Source organism: Xiphophorus hellerii, chromosome 15, assembly GCF_003331165.1.
Source record: "Xiphophorus hellerii strain 12219 chromosome 15, Xiphophorus_hellerii-4.1, whole genome shotgun sequence".
Lineage (NCBI taxonomy): Eukaryota > Metazoa > Chordata > Actinopteri > Cyprinodontiformes > Poeciliidae > Xiphophorus > Xiphophorus hellerii.
The window spans coordinates 16,485,784-16,497,939 of record NC_045686.1 but is presented as its reverse complement, the minus strand read 5'-3'; the positions used below and the strand labels follow the sequence as shown (position 1 = coordinate 16,497,939).

General features: G+C 35.1%; 1 protein-coding gene across 2 annotated transcripts; it reads left to right on the top strand.

Annotated features, from left to right (window-relative positions):
* The first annotated feature begins 1,258 nt into the window (after positions 1–1,258).
* Positions 1,259–11,046, top strand: sh3bgrl2 (SH3 domain binding glutamate-rich protein like 2). Of its 2 annotated transcripts, none has more exons than XM_032584459.1 (4): positions 1,259–1,510; positions 6,694–6,879; positions 8,084–8,156; positions 9,086–11,046. In XM_032584459.1, the coding sequence occupies exons 1-4, from the start codon at positions 1,466–1,468 to the stop codon at positions 9,157–9,159; spliced, it is 378 nt and encodes a 125-aa protein (XP_032440350.1). In that variant the 5' UTR covers positions 1,259–1,465; the 3' UTR covers positions 9,160–11,046. The 2 variants fall into 2 exon arrangements, with proteins under 2 accessions (XP_032440350.1, XP_032440351.1); XM_032584460.1 differs by having other exon boundaries at positions 1,261–1,510; positions 8,084–8,164.
* The last annotated feature ends 1,110 nt before the right edge of the window (positions 11,047–12,156 follow it).

Here is a 12,156-nt window from a genome sequence, read left to right as displayed (position 1 = left end):
AAACTTGACCAAAGGCAATCTGACTTTAGATTCATTTTCATTTTGTGTTTGAAATTAATAAGCAAAACATCTGATAAAAAAAAAACTAAGAATTGGCCGATTTTTCGTCTTGTTAGACTGCTATCAAAGGATACTGTGACTGTAGGAAGCACTGTCTCTTCTGTAGCTTCAAATATTTGTTTTTCACCATAAAACATATTTGCTCATTACATGAGCAAATAGAGTAATCAGATATTAGATATTTTTGATAAATTTCAGTATTTAAAGTACAAATTGTCAGATTGTGTTGCACTTTGAGTACAATGCGGGAAACACAGTAGCTACAACTGAGTTATTTGCTATCAAATGTTGAAGTTGTGGTGGAAAATTACTGTAAGTTAACATCTGCTGATCATGTGAAATGCTTGTGAACTCTCACCAAAAGAACTATTTTTGTTACTTGTACAAGGCTGAGAGTTGTTTTCTACAGCTGCATCAGAACCAGACTGTCTCACCCCTTGTTCTGAATTCCTTATCCTTGGTATAAAACTCATGTGTTGTCTCTGATTGGCTTCATTATTGATTGTCCTACAAGCTCTCTGTATTGTGCACGATATATGAATAAACCTGATTGAGTGATTTCACCTGACAGTGCTTGGTAAAATAGTTTTTTCCACAACAAAGTGTAAGGGGTCGATAAGAAAAATTGGTCGGTTTTGTACCTCTCTTCAGTGTGCTTTTGATTTTAGTTTTGTATTATTTTTTAAATAAAAATAAAATTAAATCAAATGTAATTTTTGATGAAGTTTTGATCAACTGTGTTGCTTGTGCTCCTGTTAAATATTTTGTGTGTGTGGTTTTTTTTTTTAAATAGATCAATTAACCACCTTTGGTTGGTTGTTTTTGTTACGTTTTCTGTTACAATGGATGTAAACAGACTAAGCAGTGCATTACATTTCAAACAGGGCAGAAAACCTAGAGAACACAACTTTCCCCTCTGCTTTACCTAAAAAACTGGGTTAAGTTGCTTAACATACTCAAAAACAAACCGGAATCATCGGCTTGCTTTCAGAATAAATTTAAGCTTCTCAAAAATTTGATATTTTTGAGGTACTACATTGTATCAATTCACATAAGCATTTCAGCAACTACATGAAGTGTGCCCAATTACAAAAATAAAACATATCATCTTATAAAATCCACGTGGCCCTTTAATTCCGGAATTTTGTTTTGAAAGATAGGGCGGAAGTGTAAAGTTCAGCTTGATCTATGTTGCATGTATTCAAAGAGCGTCACTGGCTGCTTTATTATCATGGCTCAGTTTAAATATCGGTGCAGCGTGTTCTTTCTCTGCTGAAGCACACTGCGCCTCGTCTGTTTTCAAGTTTTTGTCATTTTATGAGAGGAATAAAATTGTACAAGTTACAGAAAAACGTTGTTCGGCAACAACAAACCATTAGTCGACTGCTGGCGATAATTTGGGATTATGGTCATCAAGGTTTACGTCGCTTCCTCAAGTGGCTCTATCGCGGTGAGTGTTTGCAAATGTGTGATGAAACGTGCTGACAGGTGATTAAAGAAACAGGGCTTTGCAAATCTTAAAACGTTTCGTTGCTGCCTATATGATGAATTATGTAACTGATAATGAGCGTCAGTTACGCCAAGTAGTGAAAGTAGACAGCGTTATTCAAACAGGTGAGATAATCTCTTATATAATAATAAAACATATTAATAATAATAAAACACCATTTACGCTTTTTGACTCAAAGTTAAAACAACTCTGTACACTAGCACAAAATTACATGACCAAATCAAAAGGATAACATTACTATGATTTATTTAAAGTGTGACGTCAAAAGCATATGTTCTCATATGGTCATGTTTTGATCCTCTTTTGCCCTTAATAAGTTAAATCATAAATTTGGAAATTGATTCTTGTTCTTAATCAGGATACCTTCTGATTAAAAAAAAAAAGTTGATCTGAAGAACTTGGAACAAAAACGTAAAGACACTGAACTTCTAAAGAGGTGCACACAAGATTTAAAAGAGAATTAAGGTGTGTTGCTTTGTTGTAAGAATGGTCAAGACGATGAAATTCTACAAGATACCCCCCTTATTTCCCATCCGTCCTTTTATCTTCAGCAGTAACCATATTCCTATGTCTGCTTCTCCGCCTTTTGATCCATAAAGGCCTTTTAATGCTGAACCTCTACGAAATGTTCTTTTCAACCCGTTTATTTCCCCATGTAATTCTATTAGACACCAGCAGTGTCTGCTGCTCCGTCTAGGATGAAATCTAACCACTTTAACTGACTTATATTATCTTCTTTGAAAGGTGCACAAATGCATTTTTATAAGTAATACCACAACCTAGCAGTACTTTCTAATATCTTGTTGAAAATTTAAATCATTGTATTTTTGGGATTTGGACTTGGAGAAAAGATTAAAAAAAAAACAACAACAAAAAAAAAACAGTTTCAGTGACATGGGGTGCCTTAAATTTTCTAAACCATAATGGTACACAATGGTACACAAACAGGGCACCAAATGTAGCTTTTGTGTTGTAGCCACTAGGCAAACAACCGACACATCATTTTAAAATAGGGCAGAGCTGATATGAGTGTTAGTAGAAAAATCATCAAACAGCACTCCTGCATGAATACTCAAAGAGTTAGGTAATGGTACAGATGAGTAATATATTTATTTTATCATGCTCAGCTCCTCAAAATGGGCCTCTACAATCTGTGAATGTTTACAAAAGAGTTATTTTTAATCTCATCACACATACATTCAAAGCACAGAGTCTCTGTTTTTTCGTGTTTTTTTTTTTTTTTTTTTTCTTTTCTTTTTTGGTCTCGCACATTTTCATGTACGCTCAAGTAACTCCACCATTTGGGTCAGCTAGTGCAAGGCAAAGCTCATGTGAGTGTTATTCATTCTGAATGGCTTTGATTTAATCAACCACTCAGTTGGTGTAAAGTGAAGACTGTAAAGTAAAGACTGTTATTGAAGGGCAGTAATAGAAAGTCAGGAAATCTGGAAAGCACTCAAATACAAAAGTGCAACAAAAAAAAAAAACAGGCAAGCACAGAGAAAATAGGTTATAAAAGGGTCTAAGTTTGACCCCAGAGTAGCATAATCAGTTTAACACAAGCAGATTAATGGGGTGGAAATGATCAGCAGAGAATAGATCATATGCAAATTAGGTTATCTTCTTCTCTTCACTACAAAGATCTATTGAGTCCAATCAAAAATTTATTTTATTGATATGAATGAAGGCTCCATGGAAATGCAAAAAAATCTGGTCTAATAAATAGAGATGAGTTTTTTCAAATCTATCTATCTATCTATCTATCTATCTATCTATCTATCTATCTATCTATCTATCTATCTATCTATCTATCTATCTATCTATCTATCTATCTATCTATCTATCTATCTACAATCTGAATGTATTGTTCAGTTACTATTTTAGGTGGCATAAACATCAAATTTCTTTTTTATGTCACATCAGTTATATTCATACTCAGAAATAAGCTTATGTTCAATGTCAAAATTGAACATTTTGCTCAATGCCAATGTCAAAATTGAACATTTTGACATTGGCACCAAATGTAGCCAATGTACCAAATTGGCTACATTTGTGCGGCTTTGTGCTGTGCCTTACTAAAGAATTCCTTTGAACCTTTTCACATTTTGTTACCTTACAGGCTGAACCATTAATATCAACACAGTCAAACTGTGTGTAATTTTTCTCAGCACAGAAATTAAATGACAAACAGGAAAATGAAAACAAAGAAACAGCAGAAAGTCAGAGATAAATTTGTGGAGAAGCTTAAAACAGTGTTTGGTTTTCAAAATAATATCCCACGCTTTGGACATTTAACACTGTCACAGGTAAAATCCTGACAAGATCTAACTAGACACATAATGACTGGGTTAAGGATAGCATTAATCAGAGAAGCATCCAAGAGGCCTACTGTTACTCTGGATGAGCTGCGAAGACGTGCAGCTCAAGTGGGAGAATGAATTTACAACTATTAGTTGGTCAGTCTGTAAATTTGTTCTAGTGTCAAAAGAAACTCATTGTCCTGTTTTCACTTTGTCACAAGCCATGTAGGGGGACAGAGCAAACATAGAAGAAGTTTCAGTCAGACACGACCAATATTGAACTTCTAAACGTACACCCAAAGCTGCAAAGAAATTACTTTGATCCAAGCATTATGAATTTCTGTTGCCCAATTGAGAATATCTGGCAGTATTTCAAAATTGTCATTTACAGAGACTCTCTCAATCCAGTCTTACTAAGATCGAGAAGGATGAGCTGAAATGTAGTCTCTAGATTTGCAAAGTAAGCTTGAGCTTCTGGTTCTACAATTGTAATGTACAGTATGCCTTCAATCCAAATAAAATACATGGATTTTTTTTTGGTTTAGGTTAGAAAATGTGAACAAATTCAAGAGGCATTAATCCTTTGGCATGAGACTGTTTTTAATTGGTAGTTTTCTTTTACCGGTCAGTGAATAAAATATTATTTTTCTTTTATCACTTAGCTAATCGATTTAAAAAAATAAAAAATCTCTTAAGAATTTTGACACCAATATGTGATCATTTTTGTCTTTGTATCCTTTTGTGTCTGTATATTTTATAATATATTCGATAAGCCCAAACAAAAAAGCTTAATTCATCCACTGATACTATTGCTGACACTAATCAGAAGCACTTTATTCATTCAATATTTAGAGCCGTCCTACATTTCACCTTATCATTTTAACACTGCGATCTTCTAACACTGGTTCTCCATGAAGCTCTAACCTTTGGCCAGATGGACTCCAGCGGTCCAGATAAAACTGTGGTTTTTTTTGTTTTTTGTTTTCCTACCAGACAAAAAGAACCTTTAAGAGATAATGGATTATTTGCAGTCTGTCTATAACTGACCACACAGAACAATCCCTTATTGTCTTTAAGCGAGAACAAAAGCCCCTTTGTGATTCTTACCGCTTCTAAAATAGCATGTAAATTCCCACATACAGTATGATGCACGCTGCCACACAAATGTACCGATTTGTCATTTAATCTTCAACAAATATAGTCATCCATATTTGTCTCAAAATTTTTTAGGCTTTGTGCATGAATGTATCATAAAACATTACTAGTTTTATTTGTTCTTTAAAGTATATTCTATCTTGGTAAAAAGAAAGCATCCCCCCCCCCAGTTTGACCATGTTGGGTATAGAAAGATAATTAAAAAAAATCTAAATCTAAGTTAATATAGAGACATTTTGCTTTGAAGCCATGGTACATTCTATGATTGAATAGCTTGTAGAACCATGTTCAGCAGTAGTCTTTATCAGTTTCTCACGTCCCTTTGGACTAAAGTCTTTTTTCCAAATTTGCTTGAATTGAATGAGGTTTACATGCATTCACTTCTGTTTAGTGGAACCTTGGTTAATCAGGAATTTAAAACATAACATTTTTTCTTACAGTTACTGCACAAAAAACCTGAACAAACAAGACTAAGGAGTCACAATGTGCTGTTTTAATTAATTCAATAATATTCTGGTCATCTGTGTTGGGTACAAATGAACATTTCAGTGTCAAGATTTTTTTTTGGGAGGAATGCAGTTCAGTTTCTCTAACGGACACAGCTCAGGCGTTTTCAAGGTTTTCATCATGGACTGTCTATGAGCTAACTGAGCCCGCTCTATGTTAATATGTAGAAATATGGAATATTGTCTTTGGGTTACAAAAACAAGAGCTCCAAATCCAATTTGGAACACTATGAATCACTTTAGACCTACACAGGCGAAGTCTCAACAGAATGGAAGTAAAATAGAAGAGAAAAAAAATGAAACTGAAAATGTATAATAAAAGCATAACAAGGTACTGGAAATGACTAAAAGAATCATATTCAAAGTGAAGAGAAAAAAAGATAATTCCAGGAAGAAACAGGTTTGCAGCAATTGCCCTGTGAGCCTATACTGTGTGTGTGATGGATGTTTCAAGTGTGGGAGGTTTCTTTTCCTCTAAATATATCTTTGGATGTTTCTTTCCCACAAAGTTAACAAATGCTGTCATGCATCCTGAGAGGTGCACAGTCTCCCAGAGGTCAGCCCCATAGGGAACAGCTGTATCCACTCCAGATCCCAGCTGTCTCTTCCACTCTGAGCATTACTCTGTTGCGTATGTTTCTGTTGTTTCAGGGGGCTTGTAAAACAGTGCTTCACTGAGGTTTGTCAATCAGACCCATCATTCCGTACAACCCAGTTATGGCTGAAACAGACATATTAACAAAATCAAATATTATGTTTAAATCATATCCTAAACTGCATGCCTTTAGCTAATTGCTGTGTGGAGTAAGAAGAGATTCATGCCAAGCTTAAAAGATTTCAGATCCGAGATTCCAAACCTATACCTCTCCATGAATTAATAATAGTTCTTAATGCTCACAGTGCAAATTGAGTCCATATGACTTTAATGCTCTTCAAGTGTAGATATCAAAGCATGTTTTTGTGTGAGCAATGAAATAAACTTTCAGTGGGCTGAGAGGCAGAATTGGAATTTCTTTCATTCTTTTGTGTTGTTTATGGGGTTATAAAACAGTGTATTGTATTTCCTGTAATGGCTCTGATACTGGTTTTATTAAGTACTGTGTCTATATTTCAGGTGCTTTTAAAAGCGAATCATTTAGCCTCCCTCTTTTGACCTGTCTAGGTAAAGAAACATCAGCAGGCAGTTGTGGGTTTCCTGGAGGCAAATCGAATTAACTTCCAGGAAGTCGACATTACCATGCTGGAGGAGCAGAGGCTCTGGATGTACCGCAACATCCCCAAGGAAAAGAAACCAGAGAAAGGCAATCCACTGCCTCCACAGATCTTCAATGAGGATCGCTACTGTGGTGTAAGATAAATATCAGTTTCTATATCTTAATAATCACCACAGTATCAGCAGTTCTTCAAACTTCCAAGTTTTTGCGAGGTGAAGTTTAACCATAAATCTTTTTCTTTTTAGGCAGCAATTCCACATGTTGTTACTCCTGAACATGGCACACTTTGTTATAATCTTTTGCTTAGTGAAATTTAACACAAAACATAACAGAGAATCAGAATTAAAAGATAAAATGTTTGTTTCTCTACTTTTTATGGACTGATGTGTTTTTAAATGCTGCATTTCTGTATAAAAACAGCTACGACACAGGTGTGCATTTGTGCAATTCAGTGAAAGTTTAAAAGGCATATATCAAATGTTTTACTTTCTAATTTTGTCTGGACTTGTTGTTTATGATTGTTGCATTTATTTCCACTGTTAAAATTACAGAACAAGTATACGGTTCTGTATAAAAAGTGTTTGCCTCCCTACAGATTTCTTTGGTTTTTTGCTTTTTTGTCACCCTTTGATGTTTCAGATTATGAAATCATTTTTTATATTTGATGAAAATAACATGAGTAAATGCTCCTTGCAGAAACTTTTGATTGAGAGCAAAATTCAAGATTCTGTCAAAGCCGTGGCTTGCACTGTGTTGTCTCCTTGTCCCTCATGTTTCTTCCCTTCAAATCAAGATTCCATTTGGCTTACATGCTTTAGACAAACTAATTCAAATGGTGAGATTGTTTCACATTCACAAATGTGTTGCCAATAAGAGGCCACACATGTATTCAGCTTTATTCTCATTAAAGTATCTTTCCTCAATCTGTTTCCTGTTTGCAGCAATAGGCAGACAGTGGCATGGTAGGACCAATCTGTTTTTACATTGCCATATCAGGCAGATTTTTTTTCTTTAAAATATAGTGATGTTTTCCCTTCAAGGTTACCTATGTTAGTGAATGAGATAGAGCAGTCGGATATGTTCTCATCTAAGATCTCACGCAACTCTGTAATCCCCTCATAATCCAGTTTCATGGATGGGGCGGATTATCAGCTCTGCCTGCCATCACTCTCGCTTGCTAAGGTAATCCAACATTACTTTGCGGTGCCTTCTGGGTAAATTATATTAGCAAATGCGTGAGGAAGTCGTCCTTACGGAGAACCAAGCGAACATCTTTCAACATTTAGAAAAATAAATTTGCATTTCACTAAATATCAACATTTTGTCCTTCCATCTCAGGACTACGAGGATTTCTTCCAGTCAAAGGAGAACAACACTGTGTTTGCATTCCTTGGACTCAGTTCTCCACTCAGTAAGACAGTGAGTTTATGTTCATATATAATGAAATGCATTGTCTCTGTGGTGCACTGTAAATCACTCAGTGTACTGAGAAATCTACTTCTTCAATTAGTATATGCTCTCTTTCACAACATTGCTTGATCAGCAGTTCATAGCCCCTCCCCCAATTTAGTTTCTGGTTATACTGGTGAATCGCCTGTTGGCATTTCAGAGGCATCAGCTTTTTATTCTCTTATGAGTGGGGAAGGAGGGAAAAGGAAGAAGCAGTAGTATACATTTCAACAAATCACGAGAGTCAGCGCTCGTCTTACGTATCATCTACATTTTTGACTTCATTCATATTTATGTTATATACTCTCCAAAGATGTTTAGATGCACAACATCACAACACAACTTTCGTATTTGAAAAGTGGTCTTTACAAGTACAAATTTGATCAGTCTGAAAAAAATTATGAAATTGTTTGCTGTTTCTTATTATTTTTGTTCAAGGCAAACATGTTAGATAAAGTTTATGTTTCAGATCTTCAGTGATTTGCTGATCCCCTTTCCAGAGAAATTAGGCTACTTTGCTTGTTTTGTAAAAACGTGTGTTTTATTTGTTGCTCAGAGGGGAAACATTAAGCAAACCTGTGTGATTTTAATTAAAAAAAAAAAAATCTCAATTTTGAGGAGCTTTGAGTAATTTGAACTCGACGGTTTTGGCCCAGTATAAACATAGATCAATTATAGTTCTGATTCCTTTGTTTTTTTCCCAAGCATAAAATTCATGTTTATCCACGCATCACATGTTACATCCAAGCATTACCCAAAACCTTCTTACTACTCATACTTAACATTTTATTATTTTCAGTTTCTGCCCCGAATGGTAACAAAATAATGACTATCTGAAAATAATGTTGGGATTTTGTATTTGTGATTTTCTTTTCTTTTCCCCCCCCCCAGAATTTAGAGTGCTAGATCAAGCTCATCTTTACACATGCATAACTTCCTGCATTGCATCACCTCCTTTCTCGTGACAACTCCAGAGTTTTGCCAAACTTCAGCCCTAGTGAATGCCGCCTCGCTGACCCATTCACCGGATCTGAAAAGGGCCCAATGCTGCAGCTACAGAGATGAAATCATGGAGGACTAACTTTGCCTGGGTTCCGTTTGCGTTTGGTTTTGTTGCTTAACATGGCGTGTCGGCAAACGATGCTTGTAGCACATGTCCCTGCTAACTCGAGAACCACGTAGCAGCATTTTCATCAGTGGCCTTTTAAAAGTGTCAGTGCAATGGATGGAGGTAAATGTTTAGGTGCTTCACTACAGGACAGTTTTTGTTTACACCCTTGTTTAAGTGAGCGAGCGTCTGTGTGCATACTTTCTGTTAGCGTCTGCATCAGTCAGCAGCTGCTAATGACGGTTGGTTGGATGAAGGGAAGACTTAATGTAGCTTAAAACAAACCAGGAGTTCGCCTGGGTGCCTGTCTATGTTGTGACCAAATGCTAAAAAAAAATCTAATCTTACAAGTTCAAAAGGTTTACTAAATGTCAGAATTAAATAATTTGTAGCTACCCGTATCTAGTTAAATAATCCTGTTTCAATAATTCATGTTTATTTGTTTTCTGTGCATGCAGTCGGTCTAGTGGTCATGATTTAAACTTGGGACATTTTGGCTTTCCCATGCTGTCTCTGGGTCTATTTCTTGGACTCTTCAGTTCTATTGAGGCTGCATTTTGTTACAGACGAAGACAAACAAAGGCTGTATGGATCATTTTAATCCTCGGATTAGGTGCTCCAGTTGTTTTGACAGCTTGTCTTTCCCCTTCTCTCTACACTGCCAAATGTCAAAGTAAACATGCACTCCACTGTGGACAGACTTCCATATTTGTGCTGCATATGTCATGAAATATAAGTTTAACTTTTCTTATCTTTCAGTCTTAAGTCCATATTTGCTCTCCAATCCCTGTTAAATTGTGCTGGTTTGATATTATCTCATCATCATGGATGAACAGATCTATTATTTTATCAACTCAAACGTAGCATTACAGGCAAAGTTTCATGCAAAAATATTCCCAATTTTGCTGATATGTCTCCTTAGTTGTTGCATCATGAGATGACCTTGTATTGTTTTGCTGTCTTTTTTAAAATTTTGGCTTGTGTTTCTTCTTGTAGTAAGCTCATAAGAATTGTATTCAATCACACATTACTGTAAAGATTATTTTTGCATAAATGCAGATTACATTATTTCACAATAATTGCTTTGCTGTCAAGTGCATTTTATTTTTTACACTAGCTTTGATTTTACTATTTTAAAATGCTTTTACTCTGTAACAGATGAGCACAACTGTAAAATATAGTAAACTAATAATTAATTTTAAAAAAATGAATCAGTAGAAGGAGATCAGCACACCATGGAAAAAACGAAGTGTGGCTGTTTTACAGAGAGCATCACATACACTGCCTTACAAAAGTGTCATATGGGCAGAAAAATTGCACTAATTTAAATGTATTATGACCGAACAAAAGTTCCACATAAGAGTAAAGTGAAAGGAGTAAAATTGCTTTTAAGTTAAGTTATTTGTGTTTTATTTCATTACACAGAAAATGTAATGAGATACAGAAAATCAAATTTAGTTTATTTTGGTCATTTACACCCTGGTATTACTTTGTCAGAAATATGTATGTGGCTCCTTTAAGAGTAAAACAAAAACGGAAGTAAAAGCTGATCCTGTAAATTACGGCAATAAAGCCTTAACATCTCTACAGCCAAATCCCCTGTTTGCTGCTCTCTTCTGTGTAAACCTAATGGAGTTAACCATGGAGCAAATAAAATGTTCTTATTTGACTTTCAGATTCCAAGATAGTTTTGGACCATCATAATTACAATTAAAGTGTTCATTAAATAAATTTTCCCAACATGTTTCTGTCTTTTATATACAGTATCTGTAAGGGGATTCTGCCTAAATGAATGATGGGCTAAACATAAGTGCATGTAAACACAATGTTAAAAACAATTGTGTTATATAACTGGACATGGTAATGACAGGTTAGCTTTTTTCCAGGTTCTACAATGAATATAATCATAAAATCTACAAAACACACTACAGATTCTAAACCTATATTTCAGTAATGGCCCTGGTTCTCAGTAATTTAAAGCAGCTTCTGTTACTACGTGTTCACATGACTGCAAATTAATAATCCCAGTCATGTGTACTGAAAGCTCAGAATGAAAATATTTGAAGTTCTGAAAACAACCAAAGCACAAAAACATGATGAATCCTTTCTCGATCTCAAATTACAGAGGCTATAGTCTCTGATCTTCTCTTGAAAGAGTCAGTTTCAATCATTTCCTGTAAATTCTTTCCTTTCACCTTCCTTGACCATCAGTCATCCTGTTTGTAACATGATCACTCTGTTTGTCAGGCAGAGAGTGCCTCTTTGCATGAGACATGATGTAACGTAATTTCCTACCAGAGCCTGATTTGTATCTCAGAGTTTGTAATGATTTACTAGAACATCAATATGTGCTTAGCCTGTTTTTCTTTCCAAACGTCACTCTTCTGTATTTTTGTCAACGACAGAGAAAACTAACCAAATGTGGAAAAGGCTACCTAGATTCATTAAGTCTCATATTGTTGTGATGTCTTTATGGCAGTTTAGAGTCTTTGTGTGTTGTTTTTTTTATCCTATGTATATTTATTAGTAATCTAAATAATCAGTGTGTGCGTGTGAATTTCTAATTTAGTCGAGCAACAGTGAAAAATGAGCTTTAATGGCTCATAATGTTTAAGATATGACCTTTCACTATTTACAAAAAAGCAAGTATTTCTTAGTCTGTCTTTTTTTTCCTTGGCATAATCTCACACTGAAAATATTAGTAAAAATTTTACCCTTAATATTGGTAAATATTTAGTAAGAAGAACAGCCTTTCAGTAAAAAATTCCAAATTCTTTTTCAGAAAAATCAGTTCTCTTACTTTTGCAGAGTCTTTCTTCTTCCTTAAAACTAGATGAGTGTATCTCATAACAAC

What these genes read in the sequence shown, in the direction of transcription:
- sh3bgrl2 (XM_032584459.1), top strand. Translation starts at nt 1,466, where the DNA reads ATGGTCATCAAGGTTTACGTCGCTTCCTCAAGTGGCTCTATCGCG. An exon ending in CCTCAAGTGGCTCTATCGCG is followed by an intron (nt 1,511 to 6,693) that starts GTGAGTGTTTGC and finishes TGACCTGTCTAG; the next exon opens with GTAAAGAAACATCAGCAGGC. An exon ending in TGGACTCAGTTCTCCACTCA is followed by an intron (nt 8,157 to 9,085) that starts GTAAGACAGTGA and finishes CCCCCCCCCCAG; the next exon opens with AATTTAGAGTGCTAGATCAA.